Consider the following 18,436-nt stretch of genomic DNA (forward strand, 5'->3'; position numbering starts at 1 on the left):
ACATAAAGAATAATTTTTAATTAACCCAAGTTTTTCCTTATCTATGCTAACATGATAAGACATACTTATAGTCAAATTCAAAAAATAAAAAATGCTACCATGCATTAGGCATTTTAAAGCTTCTAAAGAAAAACTCACATGGTTCAACTCCAAAAATACTTTATAAAATTTAGCAGGTACCTGAGATGCCATTGGCTTTTCACTGTTCTCTGAGTTCTCCCTTATTGAACGATCTGACAGCTTCTGCACGTATTCATCCACTGCCTGAGTGTCAGGGTACGATGGTATATTTCTGGCAGAAGAAATTTCAGATGTTCCCATGACGTCTTGTTGGGAGGAAATGGCATCACCACTCGTGGTCTGAACATTTCCAACATTCAGTTCAGTAGCAATGGGCAGATCATTTTCTACAAGAGTGTTCTCAAATACCTCTCCCCGGCTGTCAACGGTTTCAGTGGAGGGGCTGATGGCAGTGTTGGCCTGGTTTTCTGCCTGGGATTCTGACAGTGTCACACCTAATGGGCAACAATGACTGTCTGATATAATTACATGGTCTTCTTTATCAGTCATAGTAATTAAGAGCTGGCTGCACTGGTTGCATCTTTCTGGGACTGGCTTCAGATCCTGGGAAGGGAGGCATTGGACGAGTGCTAAGCTGTGGAACGCACCACAGGCAACTTGTAGCACCACTCGCCCAGCAAGATGTTCCACCTTTTGTGGCTTTGTAACTGGGAAGGTAGTGGTAATGAGACCCAACTGACAACCAGTACCCCATGCCCAAATCTCTCTGCTTATTGATAATGCCAGAGTGTGCTCCTCACCACATGCCAACTGCAAAATCCTGACTGCTAACAAAGGACTGGTCTCAGAATCAGAAATGCTGACAGGATTCGGTTCTGGAACATACTGCTGGTTAGCTATCGCACACTGGCCAGCAGAGTTCTCCCCCCACATGTACACTACACCACTTTCTGTCACTGCTCCATTGTGGAAACTCCCTGTTGCCACAGTAACAACAAATTGCCCAACCAGGGCATTTTCTAGAATGGGGCTACTCGGACAAACTTCTGCTGGTTCACTTCTCCAGGGAAGAGTCCCAAAGCTGTAGACTTCACCATCTGAAAGTTGGAAAAAAAAAGAGGGAGTTAGTGAATTAACTAGAAATTTATCAGTAAAGTTTTAGTTCCCTCTAAGTTTAACAAAATAGGAGTCTTTTTTTAAAATTTTCAAAAGCACAATTGTAGAGATTTGGTTCAAGCATACAATACTTCATTTATTCATCTTTTAACAAATAACATCTTTTACAATGCTGAAATATAGTGAGAATTTCTACAAACTGCAAGAGACTACTTTCAAATGAAGGGTATTAATTCCTTTCCTTCAGCCTCATCCTTCAAACTCCTAGCATCGATCCACCACAATCGGCTATCATCATAGGCTATTACAGAAGCAGATCCCAAGCACTCAAAGACAAAATGATGATCACATTAAGATAAAATAAGCAGAAGATACAAAAGGCACATTTGCTAACATCTACAACATTCACTACTACTGAACAAGTCAGAGCCACAGAAAATTATGCAATGGCATAAAAATAGTAGAGACCCATTCTGGCCAAAACTAAGAACATTAGCTTTATGTCTGCATGTTGCACAGAAAGCACCAGAGTTAACAAGACATGACCATCTTCATGTTCTGTACCATATTATGTATAATTTGTAAATGTTACATATAATATATATTGTATACTAGATATTTGATAGCCTTTGTAGGGTGACTGGCTGGCTGTAGGATGAAAACAAAAAGCACCAGGGAGTTGGGTACACAAATGATGATAACCTGCTTGTGTCCAGGTGCACTGCCAAGTCATGTTACTGTAGCACCAGAGAAGTCGGCGGCATGTATATGTGATCTATGCTGGCTAAAAAACTTAAATGGGGGACCGGCCCCATGGCCGAGTGGTTAAGTTCACACGCTCCACTTCAGCGGCTCAGCGTTTTGCCAGTTCAGATCCTGGGCATGGACCTAGCACTGCTCGTCAGGCCACGCTGAGAGAGCATCCCACACAGCACAACCAGAAGGACCTACAACTAGAATATACAACTATATACTGGGGGACTTTGGGGGAGAAAGAAAATAAATAAATAAAAAGAAGACTGGCAACAGATATTAGCTAAGGTGCCAATCTTCAAAAAAAAAACAACAAAAAACTCAAATGGAACAAAGACTTGGCCATGAGTTTTGAAAAATATTATACCAAGCTCACTATCCTTTCTTTTCCATATGACCAGAGACTTACTCATTTTTCAAAATTAATGAAGAAATAAGTACTATTTTTTTCCCACAGGCAGCAATTGAGTTGATGATGAAAAAACTGTAGGTTTTATCTTTGGATTATACATGGCACACATTTATATACTCGAATTAACTCACCACAATGTCTACATAAGGAATAAGAACAGAATAGTGACCAGAGGGAAGATACGAGCTTTCATTAGGGAACTTCCAGTCTGGAAAACGAGTGCTGGGAAAGTAAGCTCACTGGTTACTATCTTTTAAACTTTTCTTCCCAAGTGATGTAACAGTACACTTAAAACAGCTCACCAACTCTTTCCATTGATATTATTCCACCAGAGAAAGCAATACTGCAAAGAAACGAATATTTAAAGACCCTTCCTTTTTTTAACCTGGAGTACCCCAAAAATAGTGAATCAGTGAAGCGTCCTCGTTGAATCATCAGCTAATAGTCAAAATGACTAGACACAAAGCAGTTTGAAAATCTCCAGCATTCAATCAGTAGTACCATGCTCTCACCTGGAAAGGGAACACAGATCTTTCTGCCATTTCAAACTACACACTTGGGTGAGATGAGATTTTTTTGTAACTTTGACACTTAAAACCCGGACACTGCTTAAATATGAACAATGATAAGCTATTTATATATTTCTTAAAAGTTTTCCCTCAGTTGTTCCAACTTTGTAAGTATGATTCTAGATTTTAACGATATCATATTCATGAAGGGTTCCTAAATATCTTATTGAAGGGCTAACAAAACATAGTAACAGAATTCCACTGATATATGCTTGAGAATGATACATTTTAAAGCCCAGAGGGTAGGTAGGTACTGAATATAGTCATATTCTTAAAGACACTTTCCAAATTCTGGCCTAATGTTCTTACATGTTATTGTAACAAAAGTGACATAATAATAAAAGGGTTAGAAACAAATCCATGTTTACCCCATAAAACCACCAAGGTCAGTTTTTAGCTTCGTTTCCTAGAATCTGTCTTATCTTAGTTTCTACAAGGAAAATACCAAACCATTATTTAATACTAAATAAATGTTTACAGAGCAGAAATCTATGAATTAGTGAAGTCAATGGCAGTCCTGGCCCAAATCAAATTTGCTATGATTGAGTTGTAAACTGCCATCAAATTAAAGGCAACTCTCTCTATAAATTACAGCCTATGTTTCTATCTGTCACAGATTTATAGATTTTATTATATGCTCTTATAAGTATTATTTATACCTGAAAAAAACTGTACTGAGACAGTAGAGCCAAGTGGCTTAAAAAGCAGGCTTTGAAATCAGACTCTCTGGGTTCAGTCCTGACTCTGACACTCCAATAGTTGTGTGTGCTTGGGAAAATTATTGATACACACACACACACCCCACCCCCAACCTTCAGCTTTCTCATCTGTGAAGTGGGGATAACACCAGTAGCTACCTAATAAGGTGGCTGTGAAGACTCCATGAGATAACACAAAGTACTTAGTACACTGACCGGCACACGTAACTGTTTAATAAACATTAGCTATTATTAGCATTATTATTCTAATTCATTTAATGAACAAAAGCTACGCAAGAGTTTCTAAATAGGTAACCTTCCAAAAGTTACTTTTTCGTGTACTTATTACTATATAATTTAAGAACTATAATTCTCTTTTATTCTAATTATGGTATATCTTAAATTTAGCAACTAATTTGATTTCTGATAAAGGGAGTAAGAACATATTTTGAAAAACAAAGGCACATAAGGTCCAGCAAAGTGCATCAGGAACCAGTGGTATCCAGTAACTCTCTGACTTGCTCTTACCCACCCAGGCAGTTGTGAGCGTTTCAGTCAGTATTTGCTAAGCCATTCTTTTCAATACCTTCAGTCAGAAGAACTCCATGTTTCACTCCAAGGGCTGCTTGAAGAACAGTCTTTCCTCCCCAGCCTGGCAATCTCTCTGGTGTTACAGAACAGGATCCTGCCTGCCAGACATGGACCAGGCCTCTTTCTTTGGATCCTTCCGCCTCTATAGAGCTACAAACATCAAGAAAAACAGCCTAATTGTTCCTGCAATTCTGAACTGCATCGTTTGTTCTTTTTTTTTTTTTTTTGGTGAGGAATAATGGCCCTGAGCTAACATCTGTGCCAACCTTCTGCCATTTTGCACATGGGATGCCACCACAGCATGGCTTGATGAGCGATGCATAGGTCTGCGCCTGGGATCTGAACCCATGAACCCTGGGCCACTGAAGCAGAGCATGCAAACTTAACCAACTATGCCACCAGGCCCGTCCCTATCTTTTGCTCTTAATACTTTCATGAGATTTGTATCTTTTACCAGCTCGTGGGTGACTAGGTCAGACAGTCTAAATAGCACCTATTTTATCCTTTGGTTACGACACAGAAGCAAAGATAAAACCACTATATAAAAGGCTTGAGAATAATCTAAACCCATAGATACTCATCTCTAAGAAGCAAACAAAGCCTGGCCTACTTTTTTAAGTTTTATGATTTAGTAGCATAAAATTTCAAGATTCTAAGAATATTCCTTGTTTAGATAGTAAAGTTACATGTCCCAAGTTGGAGTCTTATTTTAAATTTTTAGTTTTTAATTTGGTAAAAAAGTATTTGATGAGAAAGATAGAAGGAATAGGTGTCCATGTTTCACTTTACACTAAGTTTCAGCTCTATAATTGCTATTTACATTTTTAAGAATCAAATTTATAACAGGCACTAGTAAAATCCTTCATGCTTTACTCATGTTCTAGCCAAAGAATTCTTTCCATCTGATGACTCTGGTTCGAAGAACACAAAACACAGAGCTGCATAATAATGACCACATCTTAACTGCCTCGCCTTCTAAGACAGGGCATATTAAGATACCTGGGGTTTCCGTTATACAAAGTTTTCCTATGTGTCGCCACTGATAGTACATTTTCTTCATATTCTTTTCTTCTAAAACACTGATGCCAATATTTTAATGAGGCACAGAAACTTTTCTGGTTTTCTTTATTTTGTGATACCTAGGAATTTCTATTTTTGCTAAACAATATTCTTCTAAATTGTAATTAGGTATAACCACAGTTTCTGGAAGAAAATCCACAAACATAACCCTCTTTTTAAAATATCATCCATGACTAGTTTTCTACAATTAATAAGGCTACTTCTGAAAACCTGAAATTATTTATGAGAAAAAAAGGCTTCAAAAGCCTTAAACAGATGAAATGAAGAGATTTTGTTGTCTTTTATAAGCATAAGAAAAGAACCAGCAAGAAAGCTTACCACTAATCAGCTTTATTTTAATATCTTTCTCTCTTTACCAATCAACACAAATGTCACTATTCCTACTTAATAAACATCAACAAGAAAATTAAACTGAAGAGAAGCTAGACATACGTGAAATGTTTGTTGTGTTTTCCTAGAAGGATAGGGGAAAAGGAAGAAATGGTGTTACCTTCTCTTCTTTGCGTCCATCGGTCAGTGGGAGCACTCCATCACTAAATCATTTCCTCTTTGCAAAAGGTATATAAAGACCTACATGGCAAAACACAGGTAACCACAAAGAGCAGTGAAAAAATACTTTGCTATTTTATGCCTCAGATTAAAAAAAAAAAGGCAGCCCTCTAACAAGTGTACATTCACTGGGCAATAAATACGCAGTGAAACTATTTAAACTATTTCATATCCCGCCTGCCAAAGTCAAATATCTAGACTGAGCCTGCCCACTGAGCTTATAAAAATGCCTGTTGAAGTTAAACGTAACGTCAAAGGAAGAAAACACTACCTGCAATTAAGCTGTACTTCGTCAGGCAACAGATTTTGGTTATTATAAAGAATGAAGCTCAATCTGAAAACTCGGTGTGTTAAGTATTCATTACATACACAGTAAGGTTAATTTTTAAATGTTCTGGAACACAAACACTTAAATACCAAATAAGAAAGAACTTCTAAAATCTCTTCAGTAATGCATCAGATTCAAGTAGTTTTAAATTTACATTTTTCAGTAACGCACACAAAAAAATCACACCATTAAAATACAAAGTTTTCCATTTATGGGAACTAGCAGTATTTTCCCCAATCAACTTCAATTCAAAACCATAATCCAAAAGGCTAGAAGAAAGAAGTTTGAATTTTAAAGTATCTATTTTAAAATCCACCATTTAATAGAAAAGAGCTATATGAAAATTACAGTACAAATAGCATGACTCATCAGTTCAGAAACTCAATGTTTAATAAAGAGATAGAAATATAAACAGGCATACAGAAATGCTCAATGCATTTCAACTAAGAAATTCACATTTTAAGGGCACTTTATGAGAATAAAGGCAGTGAGATTTTATTTGTGTGAACTATAAAAATACTGGGGCCAAATGTCTGATTCTTCTGCAGCAGGATATGGCAGGGTCGCTGTGCTCTGACGCTGGCAGGGGTGATGTAAGATCCATCTGTTTACACCAGGTTGTCTGTGAATTCTTACTGTTTCCCATCTGTATATCTGGAGGAAATTACTCCCTACCGAATGCTAATTTTAGAGAGATTTTGCATCATTCAAAGTTGGAAGGGTACTATGTAAACAAAAGATTTATCTAAATAGATTTAATAAATGTTAATAATTTAATAAATATGATTAAGTAATACTATGCTTTGTGTGTGACAGTAATTAACTTTCAGTAAAATGTACTGCTCATGGTGTACAAAGAAATTCTGAAGCCAGACCCAATTTGCACTTATCTCTCAGAGATTAAGCAGTAAGTGTTCTCTTGATTCAAGTTAAACAATACCCAGCGGAAACCAGAGAACTCCACTGGGAGGGTACGGAAGTGTACAAGCACACTTTGCTTTGCACAAGATTCGCAGTATGTAAACTGAATGTTGTCCCACTGCCTGACAATCAAAAACGTTGAGAATCTTTTGGTAAAGCGAATAGTCAAACTTTCTTCTCTTTAAATGTGGGTATTTTTGAATACACAGTTTTCTTAAAGTGGATTTCACCTTATGCCATATGATTTCTCACCACCACTCATTTTTTCAAATCCAAATGGAATTAAACTGTTTTACAGGTCTATGAACTGTTTTGCAACTTTCTTTTGTTACTTACTATATATGGTAGGCAGAATAATGGTCCCCGAGGATATCCACATCCTAATATCCATTCCCTGCGAATATGTTAGATTAAGTGGCAAAGGGGAATTAAGATTGCTGATCAACTTGACCTTAAGATAGGGAGATTATCCTTGTTACCCAGGTAGATTCAACATGATCACAAGAGTGCTTAAAAGTGGAAGGAGGCAGAAGAAGAGAGTCAGAGAAAGAGATGTGAAGTAGGGTCACAGATGCTCCACTGCTGCTCTGAAGATCACGGGGCCGGGCGGGGGGGGGGGGGGGGGGGGGAATTGGGAGGCATAAGCCAAAGAATGTAGGTGGCCTTTAGAAGCTGGAAAAGGCAAGCAAAGGGATTCCCTCCTAGAGCCTCCAGACAAGAACTCAGCCTTGCTGATACCCTTGATTTTAGCCTAGCAAGACTGTGTCAGACTTCCAACTAAAGAACTATATGATAACAAATGTGTTATTTTAAATAGCCACTAAGTTTGTAGCAATTTGCTTCATTAGCAACAGAAAGCTAGCTAATATAGTATTTCATAGGCATCTTTCTATATCAGTATTTATACCTATCTCATTTTGTTTTAATGGTGTTTAATATGTTTGACTTCTTCCAAGAAGACCTATCTGCCTGAAACTCAAATAGGGCAATGAGAAAAAGAGAAATGACTGCTAAGGAAACATAACTGAAAAGGACTATTGCAGCTTAACCTGGGAAGTTTATGTTATAGTTTTACCTCACATCCTTAAATATAAGTGGCATTTACCAACTCCATTTAATCTAACATTCTTTCTCAATTATGAATCCATGCAAAAAGTAAACCAAAAATTTTTGTATTTCTCATAATTTTATGATCCCCTCTACAGGAAATCTGTAAGACTTACCTCAACCATTCAAATAGCACTTAAACTTCCTTCTGTTCTTTGATTGCTTTACATTTTTAACTGTTACAAAATCACCTAATCATGGGGCTTCCTCTGGGGATAGTTCTCTCCAGGCGAGCTTTAAGGTCCTTACTCTACATTCCTTTGGAGCACAGGATCCCTGTACTCTGCTTCTTTTCTTCTATTATAATAACGTTTCTTAGTAGGCCTTTAGTATATTAACTAGCTGTGAAAAAGCAGCTGTGTGATTCTGTATAGAGTCAGAAAACGTGGGGTCCTCCTTTGCCTTGCATGGCCTTTCCAGAAATCAACATCTGTAAAATGAGCAAAACATACTCAAGCATCCTCTCCAGCTATTAAATTCTATGAGCCACAGAACAAACCTAGGTTCATTTTAAAGTATACCACTTTATCTTCCAAGTTATTATCTCCTTTACATTAAAACGTAAAGTAAGTAAACTCTCAGATGGCCCTTTAAAACAAAAGGCAAACCTTGCTTCTTAATGAATTGACTCCACTTTTAGATCCCATTGGATACACACCTTCCTGCTACATTTAACAGAGAAATAAGCTATCCTGGGGGCCAGCCTGGTGGCACAGCAAAGTGTGCACATTCCGCTTCGCCAGCCCGGGGTTCACCAGTTCGGATCCCGGGTACAGACATGGCACCGCTTGGCAAAGCCATGCTGTGGTAGGCGTTCCACATATAAGGTAGAGGAAGATGGGCACAGATGTTAGCTCAGGGCCAAGTCTTCCTCAGCAAAAAGAGAAGGATTGGCAGCAGTTAGCTCAGAGCTAATCTTCCTCAAAAAAAAAAAAAAAAAAGGAAAAAGAAGAAAAAGAATGACGCTGTCTTGTACAGGCAGGAGATACGGTTTTAACACCAAGACCCGGGCATAGCCTAACAAAATCTGGTCTAGACGTCCTAATTATTACTAGAAAGAAAAGCTATGAACCAGAGACAGGTCCACAATACCTTAACCAGAAATCCAATGTCCAAAAAACTCTGAAACTAAAAGTTTTTTCGTAACTCTTTTGGTGGCAAAATCTAATTTGACCTGAACTCATCTGACAGCAAAACCTGACATGAACTAGTGTGAGGTTATTTAGTTTTTACCCCTTTCGTGTGAATATTTATATATTTTGCTTCAGAAATAGTAATATGATTATGAGGCGGTACCAAAGGTTGCAAGAGAAGTGTTACACAATATACGGTTTATGCACCTTCTTCTAAAGATCAAAAAATTCTGAATTCCAGGGGTCAGCCTGGTGGTGCAGCGGTTAAGTGCGCACGTTCCGCTTCGGAAGCCCGGAGTTCGCCAGTTCGGATCCCGGGTGCGGACATGGCATCGCTTGGCAAGCCATGCTGTGGTAGGTATCCCACATATAAAGTGGAGGAAGACGGGCATGGATGTTAGCTCAGGGCCAGTCTTCCTCAGCAAAAAGAGGAGGATTGGCAGCCGATGTTAACTCAGGGATAATCTTCCTCAAAAAAAAAAAACCAAAGTGAATTCCAAGACATATCTTGCCTCAAGGGTTTCAAGGGACTAGGAACCTATATTCTAAAACAACAACTACCATTTTTGGTAGGGGTCCCCAACTTCTAACTATTTTCTTTCTTTCCTTTTTATTTCTTTCAGCTTCTTTATGTACTTTTAACATGGACTTTGGGAGAGTAGTCTAGGAAGTTACATTGCTTACAAGACAGTCTACAGGTGCCTTAATAATTTCTTTAAATGGTGATGATTTACATTTGCTTCAAAAGCTTTAAGTCGGTTTTTTGGTAAACATACTCATATTGTACCCAAAGTAATTCCGCAAGGAATATCTTGCCTGCAAATACTCACCTGGCTCATCTTCTCAGTAGAGGAAGGAGGCCTGGGCTCTTTTAACTTCATACAAAGCCTCCAATTTAGTGCAGGGGAAAGTAGGTAAATGCATAAGAGGTGCTTTGTCCCAGAACAACTAGGACTTGGTGATATATTAGACACAGGTGGGGTATAAAGGAGAAGGAGATATCAAAAATGGCCTCCACATCTGCCTTGAACAATTGTGTCCTAGCGGTACCATTTACTGAAACGGGGAAGAGTGAAAGACAGAGAATTCTGAAGTGGAAGATATGATTCTGGTAAGATAAGACTTTTTTATGGTAAGTTCAAGATGCCTGTGAGAAATCCAAGAGTACATATCAAGTGAGCAGCCGAATATATGAGTACGGAGTTCAGAAGAAAGGTCTCAGCTATTGATATAAACTTGGGAAGGCATATGCATAATATCCAAAATCAAAGCAATAGAAAACATCATTGGAATGTGTATTAAGAGAAAGGAAAGGGCCAGGATCAAGCTGTGAGGAGCTCCTGCATCTAGAGATTGGACAGGCTGAGGAACAAGTAAAGACAAGTGCAGTGAGAGGGAGGAGAAACACATGTCTAGTGTGGGCAAAGAAAAGCAAAGCAGAAAGTGTTTCAGGAAGAGGGACTGGCCAATTAGGTCAGTGCAGCTGGGCTCTCACAGGATGAGAACTAGAAAGTGCCCACTGGCTATGCCAACACAGATGTCACTGCTGTGCATGTCACTGCTGTGCATGGCCGCAGTTTCAGTGGTGTGGTAGAGGACTGAAAACCAGACTGGAGTGGGCTGACTATGAATGGGAGATGAGGACATGAAAATAAAGTTCGTGTCAATGATTCTTTTGAAAAATGTTGTTGAAATGACAAACAGAGAAATGGTGCAGTAGCTGGAGAGGAATGTGAATACCAAGGGTGTGTTTTGGGAGGGGCGGGGGGGATCAGGGAGACGAGTCACAGTTGAACATATTTGTATGACAACAGCTCTGATCCCAGATGCACGGGGTATAAAGATAGAGGGCAGAAACCAAAGTCCTGGACAAAGTGAGAGGATGGCATCCAGAACATGTGTGGTGAGACTGATCTTCCACTAACAGAAAGGGTCTATATTTTTTTAAAAAAGGAAACAACAGGTACAGATATAGGCAGGATTACAGACTCTGTGGTGGGAGGATAAGAATACCATGTGATGGCACATGTAAGTGGCTAGGACTTCACGGTGGTATGCGTGCTATGTATTCTAATCTCAGTCCTGGCTCCGTTCATTCTGTTTCTTTATCTTGACACATTCGTACATTTTTGTAAACTGCCTTAAGTCCTTTTAGGAACAAGGCAGAATATAAATAAAAATTTTTAAATGTGGAATAGAAATGTGTTAGTGGACTATTATCCCAAATGCAAAGAGAAAATTAAACCATGTAAGATTCTATATATTCACCTCTAGTAAACTGTATTCTCTGGATAAAGTTCTTTTGCCTTAATAATTTACTGAAAGGTAAATTTGCAAGTCATAAGTATACTAACTCAAAAGTCAACAACTAAAACACACGTATGTTTTTCATCTACCATGTTCTAGGTATGCTAATCTAAAACTTCCATGAAAGCCCAAAATATCTTATTCTCTATTATATCTCAACTGCTTAACATAGTCCTGACATATAACAGGTACTCGATAAATATCTGTAGACAGACTAGGCCTACATAAATAAACGACTTCCTGTCCCGAAGGAGTTTACATACCCGCATGCTATCTTTCTGACTAGAATGATGTCTCTCTGTAAAGTAGACAGTACCCTCAAGGCATCAAAAAGCTAACTTACACCAGCAAGGCTGGGGCCTTCTAGTCTCATTCTGCTGTCTGACTTACTGGCTTAAAATAGGTGTAGATTAAAATAACAGCAATAATTGTAGTTACAAGGGTAATGATAATTAGTGATTAGAATGAAAAGACATTAAAATGGGGAGACAATAAAAAAAATAAAGGAGTAAACCTGTATCATAGTGCCCTGAAATGATTTAGACATAGAGTGAATCCAATATAAAATTACTACAGATTTTGTGCGTTCATACTTTCTTTTCAAAGTTTGAGTTGGCTGCATTTTATTACAATGTAGTAAACCAGAGTTTACACTGTGAATGCAGTAAACAATAATTTAAGACACTATGGTATTTTACACATGGTAAATGTTTAATAAATATTTGCTTTTTAGAGGCTCAGGCAACATGTTTACAAACGGATTTAAGGCAACTTTCGACTCAAACACTTGACTTAAAAGTAATTTATACACCAACATCTGCTACTTCCTGGATATCCTGCCACCAAAGCCTTTAGCAACCACTGACAAAGGCGAAGGGACACTCACCTTGCATGAAGCCTTGACAAACCAGCCACCATCAAAGGTTGAGGCCACTTCAAATCCCAACCCTCTCAGCCTTAATTGTGGCACCAGAGGCAATGGCTGACAGCACTATGGGAGCTGACTAGCCCCTTAAATACTGACCCAGAGTTCAGGAATTCAGTAAATTAATGCACTGAATAAAATCAGTAGGCTAGCCTAGAAAGTACGTATTATTTACAACGTTGTTACTAATGGGATAATGCACTCATTAAGTCATTGATTCAAAATATATTATAAACTCCTGGAGGTCAGACACCATGACTTATTCATTGGGACATCTTGTACCCAAAAAGCTAACTTACACCAGCAAGGCGTAAGTTAAGCGAATACTCAGCGGAAGACAGCCTTTGGTCTTAAGTTCCAATCCGTGGACTTCCAAATGATGTAGAAGATTCCTAAGGCCTGTAATAAAAGTCAGTATCAGACACAAAAGGAAAATGTCTTCTTACAACAGAAACTCTCATACATAATTTGCTAATGGTATTTCCTAACAATGAAGATGCTTTTACTTCATGTCACTTCATAAATGTTAGACGACCCAGGAAAGAACAGTCCCTTTCCCTTAGTACATGGAGACAGTTTTTGGTGCAATCAGGGACGCTAAGGCTTCATAGTCTGTTTTTTATGGCCTGCTAATTTAACCCTGAAAAGTATGAAAACTGCACTCTTCTGATTCTGAGAATCCTCTACAATGAATAGTACCCATGGTGGGGGTTAAACATGGTAAAATAAATGCCCAGCAATGCCCATTGAGCTCCTTTCTGTACATATTTTAAAAATGTATTTTTCTGGATTACTAAAATTCTCATGAAACATTTTGATGGATATTATAATACTAGCAATTAAATTTCAAATTCCCAGGTACTGCAACAATTTGTGCCTGTTATTACATGACAGAGTACAGTTTCTGATGCAAAATTCCTTTAATATTTTGCTACTATTCTTTTATTAAAATGGCCACTACTTTTTTGCAAAAAGGCAATATTACAGAAATATAGTTCAAAATATGTTGGTTTATTTTATCAAGCGATAACATCTAGTGCTTAAGGTCATCAAGGGGCCACATAACTGAACGGGGAGCATACATGCCAAAAAATACAGCTCTGGAGATATAAGTTTTACTTATTTTGAAAGCACTAATAACAGGTATTCTTGATTAGGAATGAAAATATTGTTTAACTCAAGTTTAAATACTGAGGTTATATTAAGGATCATCTATTAAATTTGCTATTCACTACTCAACCATTGAACACATTGTCATCATGTTTACTTCTTAATACCTGTAAAGAGAGAATTATTTTCTTTGAGCAATAACCAGGACACCTGCATTCACAGTATAATCTCAGGTTTACCATATTGTAATAAAATGTAACCAACTCAAACTTTAAAAAGTAAGTGTTAATGACCACACAATATCTGTAGTAATTTTGTATCTGAGTCCCTCCGTCCAAATTCCTTTTAGGGCTTTATATTATCTGCTCCCCTATACTTCGAGAATTTATGATCAGTATATGCCTGCATTTCCCAAAATTCTCTAGAATTTAAATTCCCCTGAAGCCTTTTAAGAAAGACCATTCTTCATATCCTAAGAAAAGCATTTCCCCAGGAGCACAAGTCAAAGAGCAAAGTAAAATTAACTAAATAATTGGTCTGTCTCCTCTCCTTAGAAAAGCTTTACATAGTCGAGCTGCACTGGTACATTGTTTTACTATTGCAGTGAGGAAAGAATTATTTTTCCAGAGTGGACTACATTGAGACTAGAAAGTAAAATAAATAACACATACTGGGAGAGAGCCCTGATTATTAAAACATATATATATTTATTTTTTCTGGGTAATAAATTAAATAAAAATTTTAAAGTGCTAGTTTCACAAATGATCTTAATCATACATAAATCTGTAAGAAAGAAAGAATAAACCCATGTACCCATCACTCAGTTTTAGCAGATATTAACATATTTCTACATTTGCTTCAGCTTTCTTTAAAATAAAAGGAAACGTTATACATAGTTCTGAAGGAGCTCCACTCAAACCTTTCTTCTCCAGTTAACCAATATTCCTAAATTTAATGTGTCTCATTTCCAAGTATGTTCTTATACTTTTACATATTCACTACATACATATGTATCAATAAACAATGCACGCTATATTGTTTTAAAACTCTACATAAATGCATCATACTATATATATAGTTTGGCAACTTGGTTTTCTCACTCAATACCATGTATTTGAGATGCATCCATGTTGATAAGCACAGATCTAGTTCATTCATTTTAACTACAGAATAGTATTCCATTGAATGAATAAACCATAGTTTATCCATTTCCCTACTAAAGTACAGCTGGACTGTTCTACCTTATTGCTATTTTAAGAGATGCTATAATCATTTTTGTTACATGTTTGCTTGGGTAATTGCCCCAAGTTTAGTTAAGAATTTGGCTCGACAAAAATTTAGCTTGTGAAAGAAAACCCTGGAATGATGGTTAACCACTCAGATGCCATTGTTGGGTCCAACCACCACCTTCCTAATACGGAGGTCATGTGAACTGAAGAACTGTATGACAACTCAGAAAAAAACAATATTTAAATAATATGTGCTAATTAAGGGGAACATGAGTTGATCAATTTGTGGAATTAATGAGACTAAAGCTGATCTTCTCTCTGAGCATAACTCACGAGCAGCCAAGTGAAACTCTACCAAACGGTCCCACTCTTTATCTCACAGGAATTGAGAGAACTGTACATTTTCTTCAAAAAAGAACTCTACAATAAAAGAGTAACTCTATAGAGAGCCCAATAAACTACTCATTACCTTGCTGACTTAAATATTTTTGCTCTACCCATATGCATCAATTACTTCAGCTCCTTTACCAACTATCCAGCTATTCTACCAATTATGTGATGCAGGAAAACATGAAGACATTATGTAAGGACGCACTGCTACATTTATAGAGGAACAGGAGATGGGGACAGGGAAATAAATGCAATACTAAAAACAACCACGTCACAGGTTGTTGCTATTTTATTTGTGGTTACCATGAATTTCTTAAAGACTGATATCCTGCAAAATCTACTACTTTCTTATTACTGATGACTGAAGTATTTGGTAACCAATGGAGAAGAGTTAAAGAAAAAAAATTTGTTAAAAAAAACTCTACTAGAAAAATCTGTATACAGTTGGAATATGTGGTAGGTTTAACTCCACAAAGTTATAAAAAGAGCTAAATGATTTCACAGTCTTTAAAATTCTCACAGCAGCTCTCCGAGTGTGGGAAAGGGGTTCAAGCTCACACTACATGAAAGCGGGCTTTCTCCTACACCACCTCAAAAATCACCAGTCTTTATCTTCCTTCCTGGTTTTTCAATTCATACCTTAACAAGTTTCATATTAATACAGAATAATAGAAGATTTCTACAAGTAGTCATATTCTTCGGAAGCACCTTTAGAATGGACCCAGCAATACTGAATTAAATTTCATGTTTTTCATGAAAAGGTAGAAAATTAATTGTACTCTTCCCACCTAATCACACAAAAACTAAAATCAGGTCTCAGAGAAGTTCTCAACATTCCCTTTGTTTCTTTAACAGTCAAAATGCCCAAAGTAAGTGTTTCAAATGACAACCTAAATCCTGAAAGGTTGAAATTTGGAGACGGGACTCCAGTTCACATTGCTTAAATTTATTTTAAAAAATAAGAGATTTACATAATGCCACTCAGATTTCCCCCTAAACTGAGCTGTTTGGTACTTTACTTTCTGCATCATTACCTTTTCAAATGTGAACACTGTGAAACAGCTTTGGACTTTTCTTGCTATAACTATGCACCTTGAATCTGCCAATACTAGTCACAGTTTGCCGACTAAGTAATAAATTTAAACTAGGAATAGATTCCATCAGCATCTTTTCCACATTAAAACGCCCTTATTGAATATCAAAGATACTACAGACCAACCTGAAATCGTCTTTTCTTTAACTATAAGTCAATGTATCATAAAATTACCTGTAAAATATTGCTTGATTTTAAAGTGAACTATAGTTCTTTTCTAAATATTCAGTTCTTTCCCATCATTCAGAAAACAAAGAGTCAGTTTGGGTCATGACATAGTTAAAGAAGAAATTACTAACAATAAAAATAACCAACACGTTTTGAATATTTACCATGTGTCAGGAACACGACATATGAACATGATTATAATATATGAACCATTAAATGTAAATGCACGACTATGAGGAAGGTACTTTTACTCCCAAAGAGGCAGAGAAGTTAAGCAACTTTCCCAAAGTCAAAGACTTAAGATGCTGTGACCCCAGGTATGTCCAGATGCAAAGCCTAGGATCTTAACCACTGTCCTTATATTATTAAGATTGAGATACTGCAATTTACTGCGAAAGCTAATATTTCACTGCTTTAAACTCTTTAAGTATTCATTAACTCAAAAGTCAAGTGGTCACTCCAAACCATTCACGTTCAAGATAAACTGGGAAAACAATGGGCCAATAGATTTGCTAAATTTTTGTACCTGTTCAGAATAAAAACACCTTACACGATTTTATTCTTAAAGCCTTTTAGAGAACATTTACAGCCAAGACATCAAAAAGGCAACAGACTAAGGATCTGCGTTTGTGCTCAAGAGTTATTTCCTTTTCCATCCTACACCAGAAAGAGAATACCGCGCTTGGATACGCCACTGGAGCCAGGGCGGTGCTCCTCTTCCCTCCCCATCACAGCCCTAAGCAGCAGCACAGCATTTACGCCAACCTGCAGCTGCTCGTCCCCGAAGCATCCCCGCACCCGGGGCGCCGACGTCAGCATCAGGACCATCTCCTCACCCGAGCCCCTGTCCTTTTCCTGTCCTCGCTTCTCAGAGCACTGACCACCCTCGGAGAGACCCGTGACACGCCAAAGGACTCGGCTAAACTACTAATTCCTCCCAGCAAAGTCATCCTCTTTTTCCGCAACCGCCTTTCAAGGCACCGAGTCCCTCGGTCCCCGCCCGCGGCGATCCGCATCCCGGGGCAACCCGCCCGGGACCTCCCACGGCCGGCGGCCAGGGCCCCCGCTCCACCTGCCGGCGCCGCGAGCGGGCGGCCAGCAAACCCTCGCGAACGAGGGGGCGGAGGGGAGCTCGCGGGCAGGCGGGAGGGCTCGGGAAGGGGTCTCACGCGGCGGCGCCGTCCGGGAGGGCGGACCGGGGCGAGCGGGGCAGCCGGGGCCGGGATTGAGGGCCGCGCTGGGTGCCCTCGACAGGCGGGCGCCGTGGGTCGGACGCCGGCTTCGGAAGGCGCGGAGGCGCCTCCGTGGGTCCCCGCAGCGCGCTCGCGGCCCGCGCCTCCGCCTGTCTCCCCGACCCGGCCTCCCGCACACAGGAGGCCCCGGCCGACCGGCCCTCCGAAGCCACGGGCCGGCCCAAGCCCGCGCCCGCTCACCTCACGCTTCGCCGGCGGCACCGCGGTCTCCATCCGGCGCGAGCGCGGCAGCCCGGCGGGCCCGCGAGATCAGCTGATTCACGGGGGGCGGGGCCTCCTGGCGGGGGCGGGGCTGCGGGCGGCCGGCGTGTGCGACGGCGGGAGGGGACGGCTCCCGAAGTTGGGGGGGGAGGGGGGGATGCCGACGGCGTCTGATAGGGATCAAAATTAGCCAAGCGGCCTTCAGCACTGCGGGCTGGGCTCTCAGGAGTGCTGCCCCGCCCTTAGAGCAGGGCGAAGCCGCCGGCGCCGGGACGCACTTGGGCGATGACGTAACACGGAGTCGCCGGGCCCTGCCCCCTACTCGGAGCGCTCCGGTGGTGACAAACAGTGATGAGAACGTCTGGGGCGTCAGTCGTTTTGCTGCCACCCCAAACTGCAAGAGTCAGAAGGATAAGTTTGCTACTCTTTATAGTGAAAAGGCTAAAATATCTTCAAACTGCCTCCATGGACTGTACCCTGAC

At 39.5% G+C, this 18,436-nt stretch overlaps 1 protein-coding gene across 10 annotated transcripts in view; it reads right to left on the reverse strand.

The window, feature by feature from the left end:
* The window catches only part of ALS2 (alsin Rho guanine nucleotide exchange factor ALS2), a 72,333-nt gene extending 54,135 nt beyond the window's left edge, over nt 1-18,198 (reverse strand). For 2 of the 10 annotated variants that reach the window (XM_070580717.1, XM_070580711.1), the window contains exons 1-5: nt 17,934-18,020; nt 12,472-12,909; nt 5,731-5,810; nt 4,156-4,310; nt 181-1,118 (exon numbers count right to left, since the gene is read on the reverse strand). In XM_070580717.1, coding sequence (XP_070436818.1) covers nt 181-1,118; nt 4,156-4,310; nt 5,731-5,750 — 1,113 coding nt within the window. In that variant the 5' untranslated portion in view covers nt 5,751-5,810; nt 12,472-12,909; nt 17,934-18,020. Of the gene's footprint in view, nt 1-180; nt 1,119-4,155; nt 4,311-5,730; nt 5,811-8,261; nt 8,576-12,471; nt 12,910-17,572 lie in introns of those variants that run through there. The other 8 variants (XM_070580716.1, XM_070580710.1, XR_011528525.1 and 5 more) reach the window with 8 other exon arrangements.
* Between the last annotated feature and the right edge of the window lie 238 nt (nt 18,199-18,436).

The sequence above is a fragment of the Equus przewalskii genome, chromosome 17 (assembly GCF_037783145.1).
Source record: "Equus przewalskii isolate Varuska chromosome 17, EquPr2, whole genome shotgun sequence".
Taxonomy (NCBI): domain Eukaryota; kingdom Metazoa; phylum Chordata; class Mammalia; order Perissodactyla; family Equidae; genus Equus; species Equus przewalskii.